This window comes from Alosa pseudoharengus, unplaced genomic scaffold, assembly GCF_046254945.1.
Source record: "Alosa pseudoharengus isolate Yale_2024_CS ecotype anadromous, Long Island Sound unplaced genomic scaffold, YU_APseudo_1.1 YU_APseudo_1.1_scf_19, whole genome shotgun sequence".
Lineage (NCBI taxonomy): Eukaryota > Metazoa > Chordata > Actinopteri > Clupeiformes > Clupeidae > Alosa > Alosa pseudoharengus.
In genome coordinates this window covers 18,203,189-18,230,191 of record NW_027468657.1, presented here as the reverse complement: position 1 = coordinate 18,230,191, position 27,003 = coordinate 18,203,189, and the positions used below count along the sequence as shown (strand labels likewise).

The 27,003-nt window shown below is 42.2% G+C and overlaps 2 protein-coding genes and 1 long non-coding RNA gene across 3 annotated transcripts in view; all 3 read right to left on the bottom strand.

Moving 5' to 3' along the window:
• Positions 1–3,779: 3,779 nt before the first annotated feature.
• On the bottom strand, positions 3,780–19,685 carry lin7c (lin-7 homolog C (C. elegans)). The gene is made up of 5 exons (XM_076291911.1): positions 19,554–19,685; positions 18,225–18,343; positions 14,719–14,790; positions 6,075–6,284; positions 3,780–4,637 (listed from the first exon to the last, which is right to left on the bottom strand). Exons 1-5 carry the CDS (start codon positions 19,588–19,590, stop codon positions 4,470–4,472), a joined length of 606 nt encoding a protein of 201 aa, XP_076148026.1. The 5' UTR covers positions 19,591–19,685; the 3' UTR covers positions 3,780–4,469.
• Positions 11,272–14,420, bottom strand: LOC143133108 (uncharacterized). The gene is made up of 5 exons (XR_012988447.1): positions 14,190–14,420; positions 13,117–13,160; positions 12,846–13,003; positions 11,711–11,800; positions 11,272–11,338 (listed from the first exon to the last, which is right to left on the bottom strand). It is a non-coding gene; the product is annotated as an uncharacterized LOC143133108 (long non-coding RNA).
• Positions 19,686–25,541: 5,856 nt separating the features above from the next.
• Positions 25,542–27,003, bottom strand: part of bdnf (brain-derived neurotrophic factor) — a 10,965-nt gene continuing 9,503 nt past the window's right edge. Inside the window, exon 2 of the mRNA XM_076292889.1 lies at positions 25,542–26,977. Coding sequence (XP_076149004.1) covers positions 26,129–26,956 — 828 coding nt within the window. The 5' untranslated portion in view covers positions 26,957–26,977 and the 3' untranslated portion in view covers positions 25,542–26,128. The remainder of the gene's footprint in view (positions 26,978–27,003) is intronic.

The following is a 27,003-nucleotide window of genomic DNA, read 5'->3' as shown; positions in this document are numbered from 1 at the left end:
TGTGTGAAGTTTGGTCTTGGTACTCGAAAAGTGAGGCCTGGGGAATGCCACACACACACACACACAGTCATATTATGGGATACAAACCACTTCTGGAAAAAATCGCCATGAAAAAAAAATCACTTATCAAAAAGGGAAACAATATCACAAGGAAGAAACAAAGCGGTTACAAAAATAGTCAACCCCCCCTCGGCAGACAGTGAAGCCGTGAATTATGGGTAACAGGGAGACGGAGAAACAGACACCTGGTTTGCGGATCATCGAAGGGTCAAAAAGTCCAGTCTTATTGCTTATCGGAACCGGTCCGGTTTCCGGGTGGGACTCTACAATCATCTGAAATGAAATGAGAGGGAGGAACTACGGAGTGCGACAGAACACTCCGGAACCTTCCTCCTCCCTCTGCTCTACATGAGTTTGTGTTACATTTACTCGCTATAAACCCAGAGTGTTTCCTTTAAAAGTCTTTACCCCCCACCAACCAAACCCCCCGCACTACCTACGTAAGGAAAGCCTGTGAATGATTCATGAACCTCTAAGATTAGAAAATGTGCTAAATAAGTGATGAGGGACAGAGATAGAGAGGCCTTCTGTGCGAGTGTGACTCTCTGAGAACATGCTTCACGGGGTAAAAATAAATCCCCTGCCTCACCTTTCTCCCTCCATCTCTCGCTAACTGCAGTGAAAAAGAGAAAAGGGGTCAAGAAGAGGGTGTCTGTTCTAGAACTACACGCGCAAGCTAAATGCAGGGAAGTGTTAATTTGTTCACATCAACGCTTCTTATCTGAGGTGACTGGATCACTTCTGAATTAGTATTTTAAAGGTTTGTTTGGTCTACAGCTGTGCTAGGTGATGCCGTCAGGATGATCACAACATGACGACAAAAAAAAAAACAAAAAAAAACAGAATCAGGTGAACATGCACAGAACACGATCAATACAAAACCGCACAGGAAAGAAAAGTCCTCATTTAGCTCAGGGAGCTGCTGCCTCTCTCTCTCTCGCTTCCCTGCTGGTGAACTTGATAGTGTGTATGCCCAGTTCTGCATCACCAACGTGCTTGCCATCACCTTTGGCTGTGCCAAGGAACATTCCGTCTCCTGGGCAACAGCTAACAACGCACTGATTAGGTGGTCTGAGCGTCATGTGACTTCCCCTCGAGTATCCAACAGGAGCAAAAGCACAGGTTCTCAGGAGACGTCAGCGAGACGTTAAAGAGATGTTACCGAGACCGTGCCACCATTAAAACACATGCTTCATCCACTGCTCCAGGAATGCATTCAGTATATTTCCCCATTATTTCAGGTCCTACTACTGTGCTATGTTCATGTCTTTAGTTGCCTCCCCCCTTAATAAATGTGGATCTCCATAATCATTCACACAATCGATTGCCATTAGTGGCCACCTAATTTCTACTTGTGGTCCTCTTCTAAAGTTTCTGTTAGCCTCTAAGCATCATGAGGTTGGTGCACCATCGGAGCTGTGGGTTAGCACCAGACGCCCTAAACGCGGGCCGACCTAAACGAGGGTCCACAAAGGTTCTGACTTCCACCTGTCACACCATATCTGGCCAATAGTGGTTCTACCTCTAGAACAGGTTAACATCTGCCTGTTCCGTGTCTCCTACTCCTTCCCTGTCCAACGGAGGTAAGCCGCGTACCAATAACCAATCAGGATCAATCAAAAATCAAACAAACACACACATACATACAGAAGAAAACTAACGTTGCCTTCAGTACCTGCATCCAGATCCTCTGCCATGAACTACGACACTTAAGTGTTGAACTGACAACATCTACTTAGTTCTTTTATAAATAGTCTGAAGAAAAAAAAATAGCTCTGTAAAAGGCAGTGGCTTAAGTCCATTGTGTAGGGCCCCGGCCTGTGGGCAGGCCAGGTTCACCCTGCTCTTCGCCTGGGTCACCTTCAGCAGGAGACTCAGGCAGAGTTGTGCTGGTTAAGATCCTTCCAATGCCCCATGAGACTGACAACTAAATCAAACACCAATAAAAAAAAACAAAAAAAATAACAATGATAACACTGTTTCAAACACCAGCGTACTCGCCACACTGTGTACACTGCTTAATGCTTCTGTGAACGTTTGCAAAAACATTACAAAAACGGAACACAACAAACAGAAACAAAAAAAACACACAAATACACTGAGTGTAGGCATAAATAGAATGACACAACGCGTCCTTTCATACCACCAGAAGCAAACTGGCGTCGTCTACACTCGCGTGTCTATCTGTGCATCACAACCATGGACCTCTGCTTCACTGCAGCAGAAACTCATGATTCACACTCAAGGCGATGACACCATGCGGCTCTTCCTGAGCAATGTTGAAAAGCAGTCACATGACTGGCTCCTAGTGGTCTGATAGGGTGACTGTGATGGTGACTGTGATGGTGAAGTTGCCCATTGCGGTTTGAAAGAACACCGCCCAGCAACATTGGTCAAAAAGTGATCGCGAGGATCATCACCTTAATCTTTGACTACCATTACTACAGGTTCCGTTGGCCCTTGGCCAAACACACCATGCCTCAAACTGGTGCCATCAGGCAGACTATGGGTGGAGACATACCAGGGGTCAGGCTCATGGGTTTGGGTAAAAAGAGCAGGCTTGTGTTCAGCGCTGTTATGACTTGGCCAGAGGTTCCCCAAAAGGTTTTCTGAACGGTGACTCCAAAACCCAAGAAGCATGTGTGCACATACACACATACACCTCTGTTGACCAGGCTGTCCCCCTGCGAAAAAGACAATTCGCTCCATTACAGCGAGTGTCAGCATCGACAGCATTTTCACAGGTGACAAGAGGTGGGTGGGGGGGGGTGGGTGTTTGAGGGGGAAAAGAGACAGATAAAAGAAAAACATTTTTCATTTAAAATTCTTGGCAACTCCCATCTTCCAATCATGAGACTCCATTAAAGATTTGGGAGCCACGGTTGGTTTGGGAAGGTCTGGACTAGGCTAGGGTTGTGAACGCTTACAGCATTCGTCCCCACCACTAACAGACCACGGGAAAGAGCAGTGATGCCTGATAACATGTCTGGTCACTGTGGTCACCAATAACTCAACTCTGTCAATCACATAATCATGCTCTGTTGCCTGCTAAGTCTTCAAAAGTATGGCGCTCCACCAAGAGGAGAAGAAATAAAAAACAGCATTTATGAAGTGAGTGCGCTAAAACAGTGCCCAGAACATGCCCTGTTAGGTGCATTTGATGCATATTACAGGTATATTCAGTAACAACCTAAAACGTATACAAGAAGCTCAAAAAGTTAGTGGCTAAGAGGCTTTGTAGTGTAATCTAAAACTATACTAAAAACAAAACAATCAATTTCTTTCTTTTGGTTGCGGCAATAAAACGCGTGGGGGAAATGCCTAAGCATTCCTAAACAGCACCAATTAGGAAGATGACACACAGACATGAAGCAAATCTAGCACATTCATAAAATTTGTTATCATTCTATTTCCTTCCAAAGGCCAATTTTCAACATTTGCAAAAGTGGGAGATTACAGCAACTGGCTTAGTGTACTGACATATTGGCAAAGTGAGCCCTGAGGCAAAAGTCATTTTGGTGCCCTCTTCTGGACATATCTGGTATTACAATCACATTTAAAATTCAGGCAGGTGGATTTGATTACAGTGAGACCAAGGTAATTTTGCAAAGAGGAATTGGAAACCTGAACTGTATTGGGTTGTATTGGACCACAATCACATTGCCAGCCGGCATACATCCACAAATCCAAAACCAAGATTGCAGAATACTCCCCCCCCCCCCCCCCCCCCAAATTAAATTCTTTCAGAATTAAAGATTTTTTCAGAAAACGTTTAGAAAAGTAACAGCAAAATTGAACACATAATCCTTTGCAAAGGATTGGATTAGTGTCTGGATGACGATCTGTTTAGTCATAGATCATATATCTGCATTGTACAGTGATTTAAAGTGTGTTGCCAGATAATAATATGTGGCTGACCTGGATATATGTTGTTTTTTTATCCCTCAAATACAAGTTCAATAACAAATCTCCCCCCACTCTTTTTTAGATTACATCTTGTAAAAAATAGTACAATCTTCAAATTGATGCATGTGTACGTGTGTGTGTTTTTCTGTGTTGAAGAGAGTGTGATTACATGAGGAAACATTGCAGGTCTACATCGACTATGTATGTGTACATGTGTGTGAAAGTTAAAAATTCAGGTGTTGTGGATTTTTACAAAATTTCAGGAAGAAAGATGTGAGGTGCGCCATACACACGGCTACAATCCCTGGCTGGAGAGAGAGAGAGAGAGAGAGAGAGAAAGAGAAAAAGAGAAAGTGTGAGCTCTGCGGAAGACAGGAAAGAACAGGACAGATGGCAGAAGGAGGGAGAGAAAAAGACAGGAACTAGAGGGACAGAGTTTGAGAGAGAGAGAGAGAGAGAGAGAGAGAGAGAGAGGAGAGAGAGATTCACTGAGTAAGGGCATGCTACTGGGGGTAGTTGTTCTGTTGGCGGCGTTTGGCGGAGCGCATCTTCTCGAAGCGTGACTCCATCTCCTCCAGGACTTTGGGGGTGTACCTGACCACCAGCTTCACCGTGCCCTGAGCTGCCTTCAGCAGCTCCACTGCCTTCTCATGGTGCTCACCCTCCACACTCTAGAGAGAGAGAGAGAGAGAGAGAGAGAGAGAGAGAGAGAGAGAGAGAGAGAGAGAGAGAGAGAGAGAGAGATGGGGGAGAGAGAGAGATGGGTGGGAGAGAGAGAGAGAGAGAGAGAGAGAGAGAGAGAGAGAGAGAGAGAGAGAGAGAGAGAGAGAGAGAGAGAGAGAGAGAGAGAGAGAGAGAGAGAGAGAGAGAGAGAGAGAGAGAGAGAGAGAGAGAGAGAGAGAGAGAGAGAGAGAGAGAGAGAGAGAGAGAGAGAGAGAGATAGATAGATAGATAGATAGATAGATAGATAGATAGATAGATAGATAGATAGATGATAGATAGATAGATAGATAGATAGATAGATAGATAGATAGATAGATAGATAGATAGATAGAGGTAAATAGGGGGAGAGAGGGGGAGAGAGATAGATAGATAGATAGATAGATAGATAGATAGATAGATAGAGGTAAATAGGGGGAGAGAAGGGAGGATGATAGATAGATAGATAGATAGATAGATAGATGATAGATAGATAGATAGATAGATAGAGGTAAATAGGGGAGAGAGGGGGAGAGAGGGGGAAAGAGGGGGAGAAGTAAACAGAGGGAGAGAGGAGAAGAAAGAGGGGGAGAAGTAAACAGAGGGAGAGAGGAGAAGAAAGAGGAAGTAAAAGTGAAAAAGAAAAGAGTGGGAAAAAGAGAGATATTAAAGAATATGAGAGAAGATAAAAACAAACAGATGAAGGAAGAGAGTGAGAGCAAGAGGCATTTAAAGTGTGAAGGGGGGGGGGGGCAGAGAGAGAGGGTGGAAGAACAGAACAGAGAATAAAAAAAGAAAAAGTGAGCAACCAAGAGGTAAATACAAAAATAGAAACAGCATATGTAAGAAGATAAAAATAAATCTACATTTCCTGAAACACGTTTCCTTTTTTAAAAATGGCCCAGCCTGCCCCCTCCTGCCAAGCGTTCACTAAACTGCTCTTAAAGCTTACAGAGCAGTTCTAGCACTTTCTGCCGGGATGCACACATTCTGTTCACATGGCAGGCAAGGTGCAGATGAAGCCACAAATACTCATGAATGCCCATCTCTGCACACATGTCGGGGTGTTCAAACACTCAAGTACATCATAAGAAAACGCCAGGTCTCCATTTAAAAAAAAAACATTAATAAATCATGTTATTTAATTTTGTATTTCAGGTAATATCAATCCAATTGCAGTTTCGCTGCTTTGACTGAGTAAAGATTAATCAAATAACAATAACCAAATTGCAGTTGCACTGAAATTACCTGTAAAACAAAATGTAAAAAAATGATTTATGGAAATTTGTTGAAATGGAGGATATAGCGTTTTGGAACCAAACTCTTCTTATAGACATGTACATACATTGTACTGTATGTGGTTGTGTGCACATACATGCTACCACACACACACACACACACACACGTACCACTCCGTTGACGGAGAGCAGCTGGTCCCCTCTCTTGAGCCCGCCGTGGCGGTCGGCAATGCCGCCGGGGATGATGCGGGAGATGTAGATTGGGGAGTTCTGCTCCTTGCCACCCATGATGTTGAAGCCCAGGCCTTCCTCAGTCTTGGGCAGCTCCACCACGCGCGGGTGAGAGTGACCCTCGCTGGCCGCAAACGCCGCTACGGTCGCCTGTGCCCGCGCCAAGAGAGACAGAGAGACAGACAGACTTAAGACCTTTTCAAGACATCCAAATGGAAAAATTAAGACTATACCATGGCCACATCAACTTAAAACTGTTTTATGCAATGAGGCAGTGTAGAGAAAGAATTCTCTGATAGCCGAGGCACTCCTTAATTAAAATGTCTTTATTACATAAATTACATGTCTTAAAAGGACAACTTTAAAATGCCCACTCGTAGCGGCATGGGGCCTTCTTCAGGGCATCAGGGCATGGGGCCTTCTTCAGGACATGCCCCATGCCGCTATGCCGCATGTGGCTGTTCTGGACGCCGACTTTTAAAATCTGGACGTATGGACACCATATCGCTAACTGGCTTACCAACTCTTTCTCCCGCTCACTCTACCGCTCGCATAGGCTACCTGCATATCTCTCAGGCCTCGGTTACACGAAAACGACAGGCATATTTTTTCTTACAATTTTCACACCTTTAACGACACCCGTGAAAAACATGAACAACACTTGAACCCGTGAACAACACTTCCTCCAGTAGCCTTCTAGTTCTTGATCTATGGAATGCAGATGACACCCGCACAGAACAAATGCTTCCCCCAAAAGGTATACTGGTCACTTATAAAATTGCAGTTAAAAAATACACAAAACCGGATGGAGACATTTCACTCGCTCGGCGGTCCCATACGAAAATGTAATACCTCCCTTTCGATTCAAGAGGGCAAACTTCTGTAAAGAAGCAAACTTTTCTAAAAGCTCCCCAGGCAGGCAGTAGATTACTGCTCATGTAAGGATGTACTACCAGTCATCTATCTCTTTCCTTTGCTTTGGATGTCATCCTGAACACTTTTACAGTTTTTCTCGATCACTTTGACCTGCTTAAAGAAACTGGGATCCACCTTCTTTGCATAGCAGAAGTCATCTCTTGCAAATGTTCATTGGGTTCGCACATTTCTCACACCCTTTTGCAAAACAGTTAACACAGACCCCAGTGTTTCCCATACATTGACTAATCTGTGGCGGGGCGCCACAAAATCAAATCCGGCCGCCACACATTAAAGGTTCTATGCTGTACTATTTAAATTAAAGATAAGATAAAATCCTTTCATTGAGCTGCATTTTTTACGCACGCAGTCTTTCCTTGCCCCGCCCCGCTCTCTCTCGTAACGAGCCCGCTGCCCCTCCTCTGCATGTGCATTTAACAAAAGATTCAGGATTGTTGTTGCCACATAGAAGCATTGCATAGAAGACGTCTGGCTAAATTGCTATTAAATCCGCTTAGCATCGTGACCATGCTGCGCAAATTTGTTCAAAACTGCTGCATTAAAGTTAACTCTGCTAAGGTCTTATCACAACATAGTAGGCTACATTGAGGAGATTAAACTAAGTTAAGTTATGCAATCAAGCAGTATCTCAAAGCTAACGTTAGAAACCTGTTTGGATGTCGAGTTTAGCATGCTTACTTACAGCTGCTTGTCAATTTCGTTACTCATGCAGGGCTCAAATTATTGACTCTGACACTGAATGTTTGCAAAATCCCGATGTAAATGGAAAAGTGTTTTCCAAGAATCAAAAGTGCTTGTCCTAAGGAGAAGTACGAACCTTTATTTTAACTATGTAGAAAACGTTATAAATTGCATCCATACATCAGCAGCCTTCCTCATGAACGTCTTAAAGTGACAGGCACTCAATTAGACCTATAATTAGACCCCCCCCCCCCCCTGTCCCAGTCAGCTACCGCCACAAATTGAATCCAATTCTGGACCCCAAACTCTATTGGTTTCCTTGTGCTAAACAAAAGGAAAACATCTATTCAGAAGTGGTAGAGATCCCTTGCATAAGTCTGAATCTTTGATACACCTGTGTGAACTCCTTTGCACAATTCTTAGAGGGATAGAGGGGCTCATAGAAGAAGAGCAGATGAATAGATGTATAAGCATATACAGTATAAGTTATGAGTACTTATATATATATATATTAGGGGTGTAACGGTACACCGAAGTCACGGTTCGGTTCATACCTCGGTTCGGACATCACGGTTCGGTACGAGTTCGGTACAATGGAGGGAAAAGCAAAACAAAAATGCAGAAAGCATTTTTTTTTTGTACATGTCTCAGGCTGTACCACCTAGTGTCATACAGTCTCTTCCCTGAGCTATCTGAACAGCCTGAAGTGTGTAAGATTTAGTCTAAACAGTACAATAAGTACCCAGACTCCATCTGTAACTTGTAAACAAAATAAGACAATCAGCTATAAAACTGAAAATAGGCCTACAGCATCTCTTATTTCTGAAAGTGCAAATTACATAGAAAAATGATTTTTAAAAATCCACTTAAGCAAGACCTTCAACATCTGTGTTTAGTTGTATATGGAAGGGTCTACAATTTGCTTCAATATTTTTTTGTATTGTGTGTAAAGTAATAATCTAGCCTACTAACTGTGAAAATATCACAATATTTTGCCTTTTTAAAAAAAAACGAAATTGCTCCTTTTATTTCATAAACAGACTACAACTAGAAGTCACGTGACTTTGCCCTTTGACGTTAACTCACCGTAGCATGGTTTGTTTATTAGCTTGGTTAGCGTTGTCACTTTATTTTGCTGTCTATGCACTTAACACTACCAGCTCCTCATGTGAGAAGTTACAAGTTACCCCAACATAAAGGTAATTACCACACGATTTAAATAGCTTTCTGTCATTACGAAATCATTTAATTTAAGCCATAGGTTTTGGCCCTATTTGTATGTGTATCCAAAGGCTGCTGAAGCGCAGGGAAAGTTTTTTCCCCTCGTTTCAGTGATTGGTAGCCTACATCATCTGGGTGATGGCTTCGAATATGTGTAGCCTTTTTTCCACTCACATACCCAACAACTGCTGATCAACGCCGACACACAGTTTCATCTTATCCACCACTCTTTCGCCTGTACTAACGTTACTGTAACTGAAGTTCTCAAACTTGCGATCTTAAAGAGACCAGCGGATCCTCTAACTCTTGTGGGTCTAACCTTAGTGCTGCTAATGACTGACGGACTCGACCGACGTCCTGACAAAAAAAAACATAGGCGCCAATCAGAGCTTCAGAGCTAAGGCGAGGCTAAAGATTAGCGTTAGGTGTCGCTAAAGAACTCCCGTAACTCTCGCTGCTTAACAGTAATTGCGCATGACATTAATTAATCCGCACACGAGTTTTATTTATTTTTATACCGTGTATTCTCCGTGTAAATTCATGCACCGAACCGTGACGCCCGTACCGTTTCGGTTCAATACGAATACATGAACCGTTACACCCCTAATATATATATATATGGGGTGAGGGGTAGTGTGTGTGTGTGTGTGTCATGCTGGCTCTCACCTCCATCTGACCTCTCCCACTCAACACAGACAGGGAACCAACCTGACGCATGGATGCCAGAGCAGCAGTGACCAATAGCTCACATAAATGGGGAATATATAAGATTCTCACCTTCTTCCTTCTTTCTAGCTTCCTAGATTTGTCTGTGTGTGTGTGTGTGTGTGTGTGTGAGTGCGCAGAGACTCCTGCTTCATCAGAACCTTGACGTAGCTCATCACTATGGACACTAATAAGCACACTGTAAAAAAAGATTTGTTGACTCAACTTAAAAATATGTGTAACCTGGTTGCCTTGAAATTTTAAGTTGTTTGAAAATCAGATATTAAGTTGACACAAAGAGACAATTCAGTTCCCTCAACTTAATGTTGAAAGTTCACTTAACTAATGACCTGTTCAGTCAACTAAGGTTTGTTTGTAAACACAACATTCAATTTAGTGGATCCAACTTCTAATTCTACTTCTACAGAACAAATGGATGTGTGGACTCAACTCCAATCTCCATATCAGTTCAACAACATTATATAGTGGGGCTAATGTGCATTTTCAAGTTGTCTTGACTAAGCTTTGTATTTGTGTTGACTTCATTATGTTTGTTGTACTAACATATCAAGTAAGTTGCCTCGGTTGCCTTGAAAATCTAAGTTCTTCCAACTTTTTTTTTAAAGTTTACACAAGACAAGAGTGCGAGATAAGATTAACAAAAACATTTATTTCACACATTCAAGTGTTTCACACAATAAAAAACATTGCTAAAACACAGCATCAACATTTTTTAGTATTATCTACTCTGATCAATATACATCTGCCTTTCAGGATTCTGCCAATATAAATCAGAAGCCTTACAGTTAGCGCGGCTGTGTGTGTGTGTTGTGTGTGTATGTGTGAGAGAGTGAGTGTGAGTGTGTGTGAGAGAGAGAGAGAAGGGGGTGTATGTCTGTGTGAGAGAGCATCTGTGTGAGTGAGTGTGTGAGACAGAGAGAGAGAGAGAGAGAGAGAGAGATAGAGAGAGAGAGAGAGAGAGACACAGTCACAGTGTGTGTGAGATAGTGAATGCCCGAGTGTGCAAGACGGTGGCAAAATAGCAGAAGATGTGATTGAGATACTAAACAAAACAAGTCTCAGGACTTCTAGTCCACCTTAACATTGACAGCTAATATTTGTAAAACAGTGTGCTTACCAGAACATGCAATGTTTGACAAAGCAACATGATCTAAATGAGAGGCTATTTGAGTGAGTAAATAAAAGCTTTAGCAAACTTAAAAGACCGGAGTAGCAACTCCAAAGTATAGCCAATAAAACAGCTTTTTTGAGAGATATAACATAACTGTGTACTTTCCAGAACATACAAATCAACAAGACAAGATTTTTAGTTTCCCAGGCTCATGGACATGAGCTTGTTCCGGAGTCCATTAACTCTTGAAGAGCAAGTGTCTCCACCAATGTTCATTATCACCTTTTGTATTACCTCAAACATGTACTTGAGCCCTTTTGGGTAATGGATGTTGAAGATATGGAGCAGACCCATCAGCAAGGCGAATGCGTTGGGCACATCCCTCAGGTCCCGAAGAACGATATACTCCTCCAGAATCAGTGCAATATCAATCATCTCCTTGGGGACAGGGCGTTGAGGATCGATCCTCCTCTGTAACCACCAAGATTCCGACATTCATTCCTTTCACTGCCTCACTCTCTTCGGTTGGCTACACAACAAAGTAATAAGAATAGATAGCTAATCAGCATTTATTCCTCAACACATGAAAATTCCAGATGCATTGCAACCTTGGGTATAAAAATATCTGCTGCAAACTAATGTAAACTTATGTAAACGGAAGAAATTCAAATTCAAATACATTACACTTTCAAATTAATTGAGCAAGGAATCCAGTCACTGCAATTTTTAATAATTCACTTGTTCTCCATTTAAGCAGATGTCTTTCCACATGTCCGGATTCTTATAACAAGACATATTTTCTAGATATCCTATAACTACAGGGTCATGACTTCATTTGGATGAAAAAGATTGAGATTAGCAAGTGATATGGATTTCAGAGAGACATTGATTCCTCACATACCTTACACATCTTGAAGAAATGGGAGGGATCCTCTTTCAGGAAATGGGACAGGCCAAGGAGAACAACTGCTCTCTTCTGTTGATTTGAGTTCTGGACAATAGAAGAGGAATGCAGACAAGAAAGGACATCAGTGCTGCAAAAGTACCTTTAAAAGTTTGGGATCTCCCTATAGCAAATATTGCTATGAACAGCACATGAAGACATTGTCAGAGTAAGAAATAATGATTTTAATGTTAATTACGACTTTGTAATTCAAATGTTGCCTTCATCAAAATAACCACTTTTTGCAGCAATCACAGCCTAGAATACCGTAGGCATAGCCTAGAAATCTAGATGCACCCTAGCGGCAGCAAATGTAATTTGCAGCCAGGGTAGTCTAGCAACTCTCTGTTGACTTCCGAGCTGGAAAAAACAAACTTTGGTCAGGCCAATCACATTGTGTATAGAGTCGGTGGACGGGCTTAACATAATGACAGCAGAGTTGCTACGGTTCTGCGTGAATTCCCTGCTACTTGAAAACAACTAAGATGGATGCTGCTGCTGGCGAAAAGCACGACTCGTTAAGCTTATTTTAAGTTGGCAAAAGTTTGACCAACTAGCTCTGCTGGTGGGAAAACACATGGGACTCATGTGTTGTAGTGCCATTGCGTGCAGAGGGAATTTGAAAGACAATGCCGCCCCTCGGATTGAACACTGCAATGGTTAGTTCCCAGACCCTACATCTTCATGTGGGTCTGATTCGTCAGGCTACCTTAGGCATTCTAGCCATCACTTTTTCTGGGTAATCTGATGGTCCCCAAAACCCTCAAGCTGCCTCTATTTGTGCTAAGGCTGTAACTGCTGCAAAATGTGGCTATTTTTTTATGAAGGCAACATTTTAAGTACTTCAGATTAAAATCATTATTTCTTACTCTGATAATGTCATCATGTCCTGTTTATGTTATCATTTTGTTAAGGAGATACACATACCAATCTTTTCAGTGATATACTTTGTTTGTGGCTATGGCTTTCCTATATGCATTGTAGTTTAATGGGCACATTCTCCATTCATTCTGATAATTCATAATCTGAATGCTTAAAAGTGAACAGACTTGGCCTAAAAGGACAGTCAACAAGCAAGGAAACGATTACTTACATCATCATCTAGAGACTCAACAAAAGGCTGAAGTTCCTTGACACTCTGCAGTCTCTGTCTGTACAGACGCAGGAACCTAGGGACTCTAACTCATCTAGGCGGTCAAAAAACGGTTGCTTCAGGTTCGTGGAGACAATCCGCCTGAATTCTGCTTCAATCTGCATAAAAACCAAGGACAAACGTGGAGACAATTTTAACATATAGAATCTAATCAAAGGAAGACTGTTATACAAGTCACTTTAATAATACATCAAGTAAAAATAACACTGACCTGTCGCTCTGTGAACAACTGGATTAATCTTCGGTCAGTTGTTTCTTAAGAAAGAAAGAGACAAAAATACTGCATTAGCATGGCTTAAAATACAAACAAATAGCATAGGTGTGTTGTCAGATAAGCCTGTTATTTCAGGGTATGTCATACAATTTAAGGATTATGCCCTATGTTGGAAGGCTATTTAATGTCAAACATAATGCATTGGTTAGCCCTTTCCCTAGTAGTGTACTGAGGCCTATCATTCGAAAGAAAACAAAGCAAGTCAGTCGGATAATAACCCTTACTTAATTGCAAGCGCACATGCGCACACACACATCACTACACAAGGTAGCCTGTTGTCCCTATCAGTTCATACTTTCGAATGAATATTTCAGTTCAGATCGAAAACTATAAATGGTTCACTACTTCAATATTATGATTGATTATATTCACGTTCACATTTCACTTCATTTAGTTATCCCTCTAGGGCTCTGGTCGGAGCCACGTGGGTCACGCGACCTAACGTACGTTACTTCACAGAACATGTTTGGACAGATCTGCCAAACGTTGCTACACTTCCTTAACCTATGTCAGCGAGCATGGAGATGTCCTAAAAGATAGTTCAATGCCGACGAAACTGTACTCTTTGCTCATACTTTCACCGTACACATTTCACTATATAGCCATTATCATTATATGCTTAGTTTTAAAACGAAGTCTGTCTCATGACCTAGTCGGTATCATGGAGCTTGCTAGGCTAGTCGAACCAGCTAACGTTAGCTACTCAACAAAAGGGCTAACTATCTTAACTAACTTTCAGAGGATTAGTTCGTTACTTGCATAACTTAGTTGAAGGCAAGTTCAGAATTTCTCCACATAATCATTACATAGCTACTAACGTTAGTTAATGTAAAACGTGCAATGTTCGTTCTTTTCCCACGATTCACAACGTACATATCACATACGTCGTTGAAACTAAGGGCTTGCAAATTATACTGTAGGTTTGAATGGACAGTTCACTGTATTTCGCTTGGTAAAGACAAAACTATACTAAAATATCAGACAGTAGGAAACGTTAAAAGTTTACTTACGCCAATAGTCAGCTTGCTTCAGATGCGCCACGCTCGGTCCTTCGTTGTAGGAGACTAACTAACTTGGTCTGCGCATGTGCAATGACGTAGCCTGGTGAACCAGAGGGTGAACTTCAACTTGAATTTGAGACGACAAGAATAACTCAGTTGTGTCAACTGTGCATTATAATTTCAGAGCGAAAACACATATATATGTGTTATCTCAACAAAAGTATTGAAAACTTTTAAGTTGAAAGTTCACTTGACCCAAAAACAGAAGTTGAGACAACAAAAAGGGGAAATATTTTTTTACAGTGCATAGCCTATGAATCTTATGACGTTATGCAGCTGTTTTGGCCAAAGACTAGCAATCTAACCTTTTGGGTAATTTGACAGCTAGAAACGTTCTCTCCATAGTGCTGCTTCCTCCACTCATTCAATAGAAAGCATGGCAATGTTATGAATAGAAATTTCCATTCTACTTGTTTTTATTAAACAGTCCCTCCTCTCTGATCCAACAACACCGTGCGGATGTCCGAGCAGAACCCACCTTGGCAGTAGCGCTGGCTCGCACCTCTGGGCTGCTGTTGATGTCCACTGTCTCATACACATGCTCATACACCTGTGTGGAGAGGGAGAGAGAGAGAGAGAGAGAGAGAGAGAGAGAGAGAGAGAGAGAGAGAGAGAGAGAGAGAGAGAGAGAAAAAGAAAGAAAGAAAGAAAGAAAGAAAGAAAGAAAAAAAAGAGAAACAGAAAGATGGTGAGAGACAAAGAAAGAGAGAGATGGGGGGGGGGGCATGAATGGTTACTCCTGCGTTAAGACCTAACAACTCGCAGCAAAACATCTACTTTTGCATTTTACTTCATCATTTATTGATAGTCATTCATTTGTTCATTAATTTAACAGATGATTTTATCCAAAGCCATGACAACAGTGTGAAGCTACTACTTGGGACTGCCCTAACGAATCCTAAAGGCCAGACGCATATGGTTTAAATGGACACGACCCGGGTGCCTAACCAGCAGGTTTTATACATCTCATGGAGTCTCAATGGTCCACCAAACCCAATCAGACCATCCTTAGGAGGCCATAAGTGGAGTGCAGCGCAGCATCACCGACACCAAAAGGGCTGCAGCTAGAGGTCTGCTGCGCGGGACTTATTTTTCAGTCCCACGCCCGCCCGCCCACTCCCGCAACATTCTGTCCCGCTCCCGCAATAATGTGTCATTTTCTGTCCCCCTCCCGCCCGCATCTGTAACATTAGGTCCCCCTCTCGCCCGCTAAATCGTGCAGAAGATATGCAGGAGGGGATATTCAGTTTTGCCTTCTGTCTCACAAAAGGACCACTTGACACACACAACTGAAAAAGACTGCCAGATGTCTGATTTTAAGTTTCTTGATTCTGAGTAGGCTACTGTAACACAGCTATGCTAGCTGGCATCCGTTCTTTAGAAAGTCACTAACATCTGAAGTAACCTAGTGGTGTCCTCTTCCTCGGTCATGCTTTCAATTTTAAGTCCCACCCACTCCCGAATAGAGCTTTCAAAAACATGTCCCGCATCGCACTCTTTTGTGTGTACTCTTTCATGACCCGCGGATCCCACGGGAGTGGAGACCTCTAGCTGCAATTTATTTTCATAGTCAATTAATCTGACGATTATTTTCTTGATTAATCGATTAGTTGTTTGATTGATAAAATGCCAGAAAATGGTGAAAAAAATTTGATCATTGTTTTCCAAAGCCCATGATAATGTCTTCAATTTGTGCACACACCAAAGATATTTAGTTCACGGTCATACATTAGAGCAAGTAGGTAAAGCTTACACAAACCAAATAATCGTTCATCTAAATAGTTGCCAATTAATTCAATAGTCAACAACTAATCGAATCAAAACCCTAGACACCAGTAGGTGAAATACTGCCTTCAAAACAAACTTGGGTGAAGTAAAATTTGAGTCATACGATTTCTCTGAGGCTGAAAAACACTTCAACTTTCTCTGTCAAACTGTGAGTGCTTTCTGCTGAGCTGCTTCACCACTGGCTTGTCAGCTGACCTGACCTCGCTGGCAGTCCCTTGATGGACCACAAGCATAAGGCAGTAGGACAGCAGCAACAGCGGCTAATATTTGGGTTTCTTGGCAGATACTGACACTGTATGACGGTGCATCGCTGCACTTCAGTGTCAGAGTCTAGCCACAGTTGTAGCTCAGAGACCACTAAACACACACCACCATTTCCCCCCGTCTGCCAGTCTGTCAGTGCAATTACTCCCATCATGGGCTGATAAGTGTGCGTGCGTGAGTGTGTGTGCGTGCGTGTGTGTGTGTGTATGAGAGTGCCTGTGTGTGAGAGTGTAGACCTGTGTGTTAGAGTGTCTGTGGTCTGTGTGTGGGGGGGGCTTTCCCTTGGTTAAAGGTTGGTGAGGCCAGGCTAGAGACTTCAAGCAAAATGTGATGTGCTTCCAGGAGCTGCTTAAATAGGTTAACCCAAACAATGGCACCAAACAAAGACAGCCAACAAGCCAAATATAGCTTTATCTGGCAGTGTCCATTTAAAGCAGCTGTTCCACAGTGCAGGATTTGTTTTGCAATTTGACAAACGTATTAAGAGAGAACTAGCCTAAACCAAAGAACAAACCACCACCAACAACAACACTGGTTTTCAGATTAAATCAGTTTTCCTATTTCTGTCTCTCTCTCTCTTTCTTTCTTTCTCTCTCTCTCTCTCTCTCTCTCTCTCTCTTTCTGGTTTAGAAGACAACAGTGACAGATGATCAACCAGCGGGAAAGGGGAGGCTGCTGCCAGCACCGTTGCGGGATCACGTCATTTTTAGCATTTTCAGATGACAGACAGAAACAGACTGCAGACCCACACAGGAGGGAGGGAGGGAGAGCTTATTTCCCAGCCGTGCCTTACCCTGCCATTAGCCACTTAACACTTAAAGAGACACTTAAAGAGTCTGCACATGCAGCTCTGCAGGCAAATCCAGGCTTTTACGCCAACTTCTCCTCCATTCAGTTAAAAGCCTAACAACTTCATGCCCCCAACATCTAGCCCTGAATTCCACAAATAACCCTACAACGTTCCCTGCCAAATAGAGAGATATCCTCCCCATCTTTTTACTGAATACATCAAAAGAACCTCTAATTGTTTTTCTCTGGTGAAGCAGCAGAGTTAGTGGAAATGTTTGACATGTTTGACATCATTGACATGTGACCACATTTCTACATCTTGTTAGCTCAAATTGTTAGCTCTTCTGACAGCTCAACTAAAAACACACCAGACAGCACAGATACAGCCTGATTAAAATGCATTATACTTTTTCCATAGAATTCAACATTCACCCTCATTCTCCAACTGTCCATTAAGTGTGCATGATGAAAAAAAAGGCTATGGATTTTCAGGTATACAGAGGGGAGGGGTGTCTTTTGAGTGGCTATTGAGCTCAAATGTCAACAAGCATACAACAGGATCAATGCCTGCACCTTTACAAACATCAGTAGAGTGCAAAGGTGTCATCTTTGAGATGATCCCCACCCCCTAGTGAGACAAGGGCTTTGATGATATCTGTTCCAGGTTGCACAGCTATGACTACTCTGTTAAGAAGAGTGATTGTATGCAGTCATAGGGATGTATACATTTGATCTCTGTTAAGAAGAGTGGTTGTATGCAGTCATAGGGATGTATACATTTGATCATAGACATAGGCACAAAAGATTGTAGTCTCAATCACATATTCAGCTGTCAAACAAAGCAGTGAAAGGTTTTCCTTGATGCTGTTTCTTTCACCCAAGCAGGGATGTCACTAGACCCAAAACTCTACTGGGGCACAGACCAATCTACTGATAATAATAATAATAATAATAATAATAATAATAATAATAATCTGCTACCATAGAGGCAACATCAGCTAATTAAAAACCTTAACGTATTTACTGGGGCACAGCAGTTCAATACTGGGGCACATGCCCCAGTAAAGGGGGCCTAGTGACGCCCCTGCCCACAAGTTTCTGGTTAGTACCGTGTTTTTATTATGTGCAATGGGGACATCATACCTCACGGACGGCATTGCAGAACTCGCTCTGTAGAACCCTCTGGAGGGCCTGGAGTTTCTGCGGGGGAACCTCTCCGGTTCTCTGAAGCTTGTCCAGTAGTTCAATGGCTCGGTTAATATCTGAGGACAGGAGAGCAAAAATTCCATCAAAGGTCTGACACAGCTTTAGAGAATGCCTCCCCACAATCATAGAGAAATATGAAATAGTGTGATCAATATCACAGGTCTTTACTACCTGGGTGTTTTTATGTGGTGCTGTTACATTTTCCTGATCATGTTTATCACAGTTAGAACAAATTACCCAAAACCAACATTTTTGGATTAGGGTGGTGACGTTTCCCCATTAAAACTCGTATCTTAATGATTTAAAAATCAAAGAGCTGTCTCCACAAACTTATATTGGCGGGATGTATACTCTTTCCAACACACTTCTGCAACACATTACATAACCGCACCATAAGCCATCTATGTTGGCTTGCATCTACTGCCTTGCATTTACGGGCTAGCTAACGTTACTTACAAGCAAATAGTCTAGGCGAAGATGAGAGTTTTTATGTCATGAGTTCATCATGAACGTTTTGGTACCGAAAAATATCAACTCAGGGGCTACTACTGAAAAAAGTTGTTTGTTAGCTAGCCGTGGTCTGTAAACAATAAACAATCACAGCAGAGGTCCCTGGCTCGTTGACATCAGCTAACGTTAGAGATAAACAATGGCAATAATGGCAATGCTAACCATTCAGAGAGAGAGACAGAACACTGATTATGAGGATCAAGTAGCTGGCAAAAGTACATTACATGGATACCTTGCTGAATGAACTACATTTTAAAAGAACTATGATAAGGACTTTAAAGACTCGATACTTAGGTAGGCTACAATGGAGTTAGTTTGTAAATCTTCGTAACGTTAGCTAACCAGTCGCTGTTTTCGTGGTAGCTGGTTAATGTCACCAAGTTACCGCAAACATCACTTCTTGTGAGAGCTAACGTTAGACAGCAAGCCTATTAACATTATTACACATCTAAGTCTATTCTTCCCTTACTAATGTTGGTGAATGTGTATAGACTAGTTTAAAGGACCATCATGACAGGTTCCGAGACAAGTCCCATACATTGCATTTGGGTTTTTCTTTGTGAGCTAACGTTAGCGAGAAGATAGCTTGCTAGCTACTGACAGCTAACGTTATGCTAAAATGGCTAACGTTAACTGGCTAGCAGGCAGCCAGTCAGCGCAGCCCAAACGACTCAGTATCGCAAACAAAATTACGAAAGGTTGGTTGACTCGTTCACAATGTACAGTACAATTCTACGGATATGGTTTTCCGTTTACCTCTTTCCAGCCGGACAGGTTCTCCTAGCGAGGCCATTTCAGCCCGGATTATTCCGTTTCTCCTTCGGAAACGTTCAATCAATGGTCCGTTCTATCTTTGTGCTGTTAAGCGCTCTAGCAAGTGATAAAGCGGGGATTATGGGGTCTACTGAGAAACAATAAGTATGCGCACAGGAAGGGCATACTCATCTGCCATACAATTCAGAGAATTGCGCAGCATAATTATTTAGGTGGCTAGCCTATTTAATGCCAACTTAATAAGTGTATTATGTAAATTGTTGTGGCTGTTTTATACATTTTTCTCAACTATCTCACTAATTTATTTTGCGCATGTTATGCGCAGGCTAGTTGAACTAGAATCAAGGTTGTGGCAGGGCAAGTGTAGGCTACTTGTGTGTTACTGTGGATGGGGCGTGTACGCCCAGTACACTACCCTCTTCTGGCAGAGATGCATGCACTTTACTGCCGTTTTTACAACCCCAAATCAGAAAAAGTTGGGACGTTATGTGAAATGCAAATAAAAACAGAATGTGATAATATACAGACCATATACAAATCTCATAAACCTATTTATAGCTGCAAAAAGGACATAGACAACAAATAAAATGTTGAAAATTAAACATTTTGATTATTTCATGGAAATATGTTCATTTTGAATTTGATGCCAGCAACATTACATGTTTAAAAGTTGAGACAGGGCCATGTTTATCACTGTGCTGCTTCACCTCTTCATTTAACAACATTCTGTAAATGTTTAGGAACTGAGGAGACCAGTTGCTAGAGTTTTGAGAATGAAATGTTGCCCCATTCAAGGATACAAGGATACAAGGATACAAGGAAGTTTATTGTCACATGCATATAGTTACTGGAAGTAAGAAATGCAGTGAAATTATGTCTGGTGTCAGCCTATTTGTGCATTAATGGGGGGGGGGGGGGGGGGGGGGGGTTGGGATTGGGGGGGGGGGGGGCACCAACAAGGAGCACCCAAGAGCAACAGGGGCAAGGAAAAACTCCCTTACCAAGGAAGAAACCTTGGGCAGATCGATCCACGGCTCAAGGGGCTAACCCAACTGCCAGGGGTCTTGGTGTGTGTGTTGGGGGGATGACAGGGGAGATGGGATAGTGTGATGTGTATGTGGGGAGAGGGCAGTGTGCAATATGTGTGTTGGAGAAGCTTCCTCATGAGACAATGTGCTGTGTATGGGGGGGGGGGCAGTGTACTGCAAGTATGATGAAGGGACTTACTATTGCAAGCAGAGTACTGTATGTATGATGTATGTGAGTGATGACAGTGAAGATGTGTGTGTGGGCTAGGCTTGGGCGGGAGGGGAGTGGAGCAGTGACTGTGTGTGTGTGTGTGTGTGTGTGTAGTGTGTTTGTGGGTAGGTGGGGGCAGTGTGCTATAAGTATGTAGAGGATGTGTGTTGAATTCAGTTGAATTCATACAGTAGGCTACATTCATATACAGTAGGAATTCATATAAGTACAAGTATATATACTCTTTCGATCCCGTGAGGGAAATTTGGTCTCTGCATTTATCCCAATCCGTGAATTAGTGAAACACACACAGTACACAGTGAACACACAGTGAGGTGAAGCACACACTAACCTGGAGCAGTGAGCCTGCTACAGCGGCGCTCGGGAAGCAGTGAGGGGTTACGTGCCTTGCTCAAGGGCACTTCAGCCATGGATGTGGGCATAGGAGAGCAGTGCTCAACCACTTTCCCCGCCCACATTTTTCCTACTGGTTGGGGATCGAACCGGCAACCCTTCGGTTACAAGCCTGAAGCCATAGTAGGCCACGGCTGCCCATTCAGTCGCTCAACATGGGGTATAATCATGTTTTTCATTCCATGATACACCTAATATGACAGGTCTGGACTGCAAACAGGCCATTTTAGCACACAAGGTGTTCCCCAAAAAAGACATTGCCTGGATGGTATATGTTGCTCAAAACCTGTATACATAATTCAGAATTGATTGTGCCTTGTCAGATGTGCAAGATGCCCAAGTTGTAGGCACTACTGCACCTACACACCGTCATACATGTAGATGCTGGGTTTTGAAATGAGCACTACAAGTTGGATAGCTGGACATCCCTCTTTAGATCAGAGGAGTCCATGAATCAGACCACGACCATCCAATATTGTTTTTCAACTTTGTCCCTTGTTTGCAAAGATTTTTCTGGATTCTCTGAATATTTTAATGGTAATATGTGCTGTAGATGATGAACTTCCCAAATACTTCACTATTTAATGTTAAGAAGCATTACAACTATATTGTTTAATCATTTATCCACACAGGTTTACACAGAGTGATGAGTCCCTCTACATCTTTACTTCTAAGAGACTCTTCCTTTCTGTGTTCTTTTCTTTTACATACCCAATCATGTTGCTAGTTACCATAATTACGTAGTTGTAAAATATTCCTCCTTTTGTTTTCTCATTACATAACTTTTCCAGCATTTTCTTGGCCCCGTCCCAACTTTTTTTGAAACGTGTTGGTATCAAATTCAAAATGAACATTTTCCATGAAATCGTCATTTATGTAATTTTCAACATTTTATATGTTGTCTTTGTCCTTTTTGCAGCTAAATATGAGTTTATGTGATTTGCAGATTATCATCATCAATTGCATTCCTTTTTTATTTGCATTTTACACAATGTCCCAACTTTTTCTGATTTGTGGTTGTATATCTGAGCAGTGTTTGGGTTTTTACCATTATTTAGATTATCAACTATGAATAAAAAAAAAACATATTTTATTACAGAAATCAATAGAAATGTTTCATGGTCAGGAGTAGGACTATAGCGTACACTGTCTCTTCATAGCCTTATTAATATTAGATTGAGGTTTTATGGTTGTGTTCTAACTAAATCGGCACGTAATGGGTATCACAATTGATGACTTCTGAACATGTAGCCTCAGTCACAAAGTCCTGTTGGTTTATCCTAGATTCTTATGACCCAATAGGCCACACAACTTATTGTGCAGGCCATGGTTCTTTCCCAATTGGACTGTTATAATTCATTGTTAGCTGGCCTACCCGCTTCTGTCGTGAGACCATTACAAATGATTCAGAATGCAGCAGCATGTCTGGTCTTTAATCAGCCAAAGGAGACACTAACTCCTCTTCATTGGCTTCCTAGCAGCCAGAATTAAATTCAAATCTCTCACTCTGGCCTATAGGATACTTACTGGGTCTGCACTCTGCTATTTGAATTCCATGGTCTAGCTCTACGTCCCATCTCGCCCACTGCAGTCCTCTGATGAGTGTCTGCTGTGTCGACCATCCATTAACAAGAGGTCACAATCAAGACTCTTTTCCTCGGTGGTTCCTCATTGGAGGAATAAGTTACCTAGTATTCTGCATTCTGTAGGCTATCTGTGCCAGTATTCTGCATTCCGTATTCTGCATTCTGTTGCTGTGTTCTGGTACTTTGGAGACTTTCAAGAAATGTTTAAAGACTAATCAGTTCACCAACATAAACTTAACTGACAAATTGCACTTTAAACCCAGCATTTATAAATGACCCATTAATTATATCATTAGTAACATGGTAAAGGACGAGGAAGTGATGTTAATGTAGTATAGTAGGGCAGGCCTATTACCTAATACTGCTTTTTAATTCAGTTTGCTGTATCCAAACAGGTGCCTGTTGTATCAGAGGTAACCATCATGGTAAAAAAACAGTTGCACAATTATTTTGAGTGTAAATTTATTATATACTGTGGGCCAGGGGTCTCCAACTGCTTGCGAACTACCAGTGGCTCCCCACCTGTTTCTGGGTAGTCCCCCAGAGGGTTCAAGGAAACATTCATAAAAATGATAACACATGAACTTCGTAAACCTGTTGAAGTTTCCAAACAAATTCACAGTCTTAGAAGGTAAAGGAGGTGAAAGGAAACAAATACAAAGCTTATTCAGCTGTTCTGGGTGGAAATGAGCTCTGTGGTTGCATGCATACTACTAATACTGTATAAAGCATTAGTAGCTCTCGGCCATGTTATTTTTGTCAAAGTAGCTCGCGAGGTAAGGTCAGTGACCCCTGCTGTATATCAATAAGACAGTGTTGTTTACAATTTCAAAAAACAGTTTGCTCCGGAAGGGGAATTATTTAACTACAGGAAAGGGAAGCCTGTCATTTATGGCCAGCATTTTTAAAATAAACACAGAACATATGGGAATGATTTCACTGCTATGTTGTTGATGTTAACTCACCAATGAAAGTGATTGGTCAGCAGTAAAATCTGCAGGGCAAGTATGGGTCAGGGTCTGAATTATTGGTCAGATTAATGAGCATTTCAACAGAAAGATTACTTTTAAACAGACCCGATCTTAGCACATTCTGCATTTCACAGCCAGATTTGTGGTAACCTGGTATATTATTTAGCTCATATGATAAAGATTGATGGTCTCAACTGCAGGATTATTTATGAAATTCAAACAGGTTATGAGTGCTCAACCAATGCAGGCATGTTGTTTGTTTGGACAGGCATGTCTCAGCGTTCTAGCGCTGTTGAGTCTGGAGTTATTTCAGTCATTATGAGTTAAACTATTTTGAATGTGAAGGTCTGGGAAAGATTAGGGCTAATTCATCACCTGAGGTCTTGTTTTCGCTATGCACTTATGTATTTACTGACAGGAAGCACTTGTTGGCAAAATGAGAAGGATTTGCGGAAAATTGCTTTTATTTTTTTATTAAGTTTTTATTCTGAAAAAGGTCTTTAAAGGTCAAGAAATATAATCGAATGTTTATTTTTTTGTCTTTTGAGATAAAAGTAACTCATGCCAATGTGCCTTGTTTTGTATTGTTATGTGTTAGGCCTATGTTGTCTTACTGAACACTGGGGTTCATGAAGTTTTGAGTGCAACGTGTTTTTCATGATGCACATGAAAATGTGTTTTGGACACCCAAGGAAGGGCTTAATGTCTTGGCTGTATTCTATCTGCCTTAGCCATCAGGACCACAGTACCCAATCTCAGAGAGTTGATTAATTTTGTTTCAATTCCCCTTGGTCTTGTTTATGTGATATGCAGTCATGTTCCTGTGTTGAAGGACTTACCTATAACATAACTCTATGTCCTTTAGGGAGACTCGAGCACTTCCTCAGTCTCGACCGCCTGCTGTGTTTATCCCTAGACACGCTCATCTGAGGGTATAAGGCTGGTACCCCTGCTCTTCTTGCCTAAAACCATGTTCAGTCTGGGCTTCCGAAATGTACCCTAGCACAACCACATGGCTAATTCCCTGTACTGGCTTTCAGCATCCCCTGCATCATTCAGGTAGGCACTCTACCCTTTTCATATGGGAAACATGGGTACCCAGTGAAATATACTATATATAAAGTGCTCTCAGAGTAAGAGTACTCACTGGGAGCAACCATTCACCCATTCATGTATGGCACACCAGTTCTTTCAGCTGCCTTATCAGCTTTGTTTGCATATGAATGAGTCTTGTAGTTGTTGTTAACTATATGTGTTCAGCTCCAGAACTACATAACATTACTGAAGACATTCCTTCAATCACCACCTACCTTTACAAGTGACTCCTCTCAGAAATTAGGGTATAGGATCATTCTTCTTCAAAACTGTCAATCATTTTGTTTTTAAATGTAAGGAGAGCTGTTCATGCAGCACATGTTTGTAAAAAGAAATGCTGCTGAGTGTTTGTGAGTTGCGTGACGCGTCATAAAGTGCTGTCATCCATGAGTCGGAAGAGCTGGTTTCAGACCTGAGCAAAACCTGGGTTCTTTCTTTTAGGTTTCTTTTCTTTCGAAGCTGTGCTGTGCTCACACAGTGGTGGGAGTGCTCAAACTGTATCAACATTGGTTTTGTTTTTCAGTTGCCTATAGTCATTTTTATTTCTTCAAATATTTCAATTTAATATTGCAAACAACTTCACAACATACAAAATGAATTATATTAATCCAGAACATATGTCAATGAATAAATTTTATATATTTTTTTATATCTTTTTTTTTCTTTCATCTTGTGGGGATAAAAAAATAAAACAGCAAAGCTTTGACAACAGCACCTTGACATAGTATGTAATTTCAACATTACCTTGAGAAGATTTGAATAGTAAACAGATAAAGTAGTGTACTTAGAGGAGGACAACCCTTGAACTGCTGAAAATGTAAACGGAATGTTTTGGTCAGTAATCATTTCCTTGTTTCCCAAAGTGGACAGTTTCTCAATTCACAATAGAAGCAGCATGCAAGTTTTTTCTCTTTTTTTTTTTTTAAATATGGGAGTCTTCACCCTCCTGTATCTTCTGACTGGACCGAATTCTTGGCAACATAAAAAAGAACACAATGTCTCGAGGAATGTGATATAGTAATTTAAACTGGGCGCGAATGACTGATCAGATCTTTTTTTAATTGTTTACAAGGTCATGAATATGTTCAATAAATAGACTGTAGTATCACTTTACTGTATAAACTTCATCTTTTTTACATGCAGTCCATAAAATTTTCATCTGACGGAATAATTTACCCTGTTATGTATATATACAAATAGATATTTTTCTCTCTTTTTTAGAACTCTCAATAAAATCTATACATTGTATACACTATCTTCCTCTCTTAATGGTCAGTGTGCAAACACAGGACGTGTCTATCCGTATAAACCGCCAACCGATCTTCCTTTTGCTATCCATGGTGAGTGCACGCACGTATGACTGGGTTGTCCGGCATTGTGAGTTATAGTGCCGCTTGTCTATTCCCCGACAGCCGTCCTTTGTGTATCCTTGCGGATTGCATTTGGTCTCGTAAAAATATTGCTTCAGTTGACCATTGGGCACGGGGACCTTCTCCATGACGGTGACGGTCTGTCCAGACATGTCTATGGCCGTCTTTTTGTCCACGGCGGTCACCCACTGGCTAATACTGTCACAGACGCTCAGCTCTCCGCGCCGGGCGGGGTCCGAGTGCCTCCGGACGCGCATAGACATGTTCGCGGCGTCCAGGTAGTTTTTGTATTCCTCCAGCAGGAAGAGCAGCGGCGGCTCCAAAGGCACTTGGTTGCTTAGCATGACGCGCGAGGCGTACAGGTCGACGTCTTTGGCCTCCGCCGCCACCGCTGCTGCTGCCGCTGCTGCCGCCGCCGAGCCCGCGGAGCCGGGACCCCCCCCTCCCTGGGACCCCTCGCTGCCCCCCTGCGGGTCGCTGCCGCCTTCCCCCCCCTCCAGCAGCTCCTCGATCACCTGCTCGAAAGTGTCTGAGAGTGAGGGCAGTCCGCCCCCACTCTGTGGAGTCCCGTGGCCTCCTCGGCCGGCGGTCGCCGCGACGCCCAGGTAGCCCTCCACTCGGTGCCCCCGCACACCTGGGCCTTCTCTCAGGGGCGCGGCTCTTAAGCAACTGAAGTATGAAATAACCATAGTAAGGAACAGGATGGTCATCACTCTTCTAACCTGTTGGAACTGGAAGAGAGAGACAGAGAGAGAGA

Bases quoted from the DNA above. Each gene is read 5' to 3' on its own strand.
- lin7c (XM_076291911.1), bottom strand. From the start codon at position 19,590: ATGGCCTCGCTAGGAGAACCTGTCCGGCTGGAAAGAG. The intron at 18,344-19,553 runs GTAAACGGAAAA...TCCTGTCCTCAG, and splicing joins ACCTGTCCGGCTGGAAAGAG to ATATTAACCGAGCCATTGAA. The intron at 6,285-14,718 runs GTGGGTTCTGCT...GCGCGGGCACAG, and splicing joins GAGCCAGCGCTACTGCCAAG to GCGACCGTAGCGGCGTTTGC.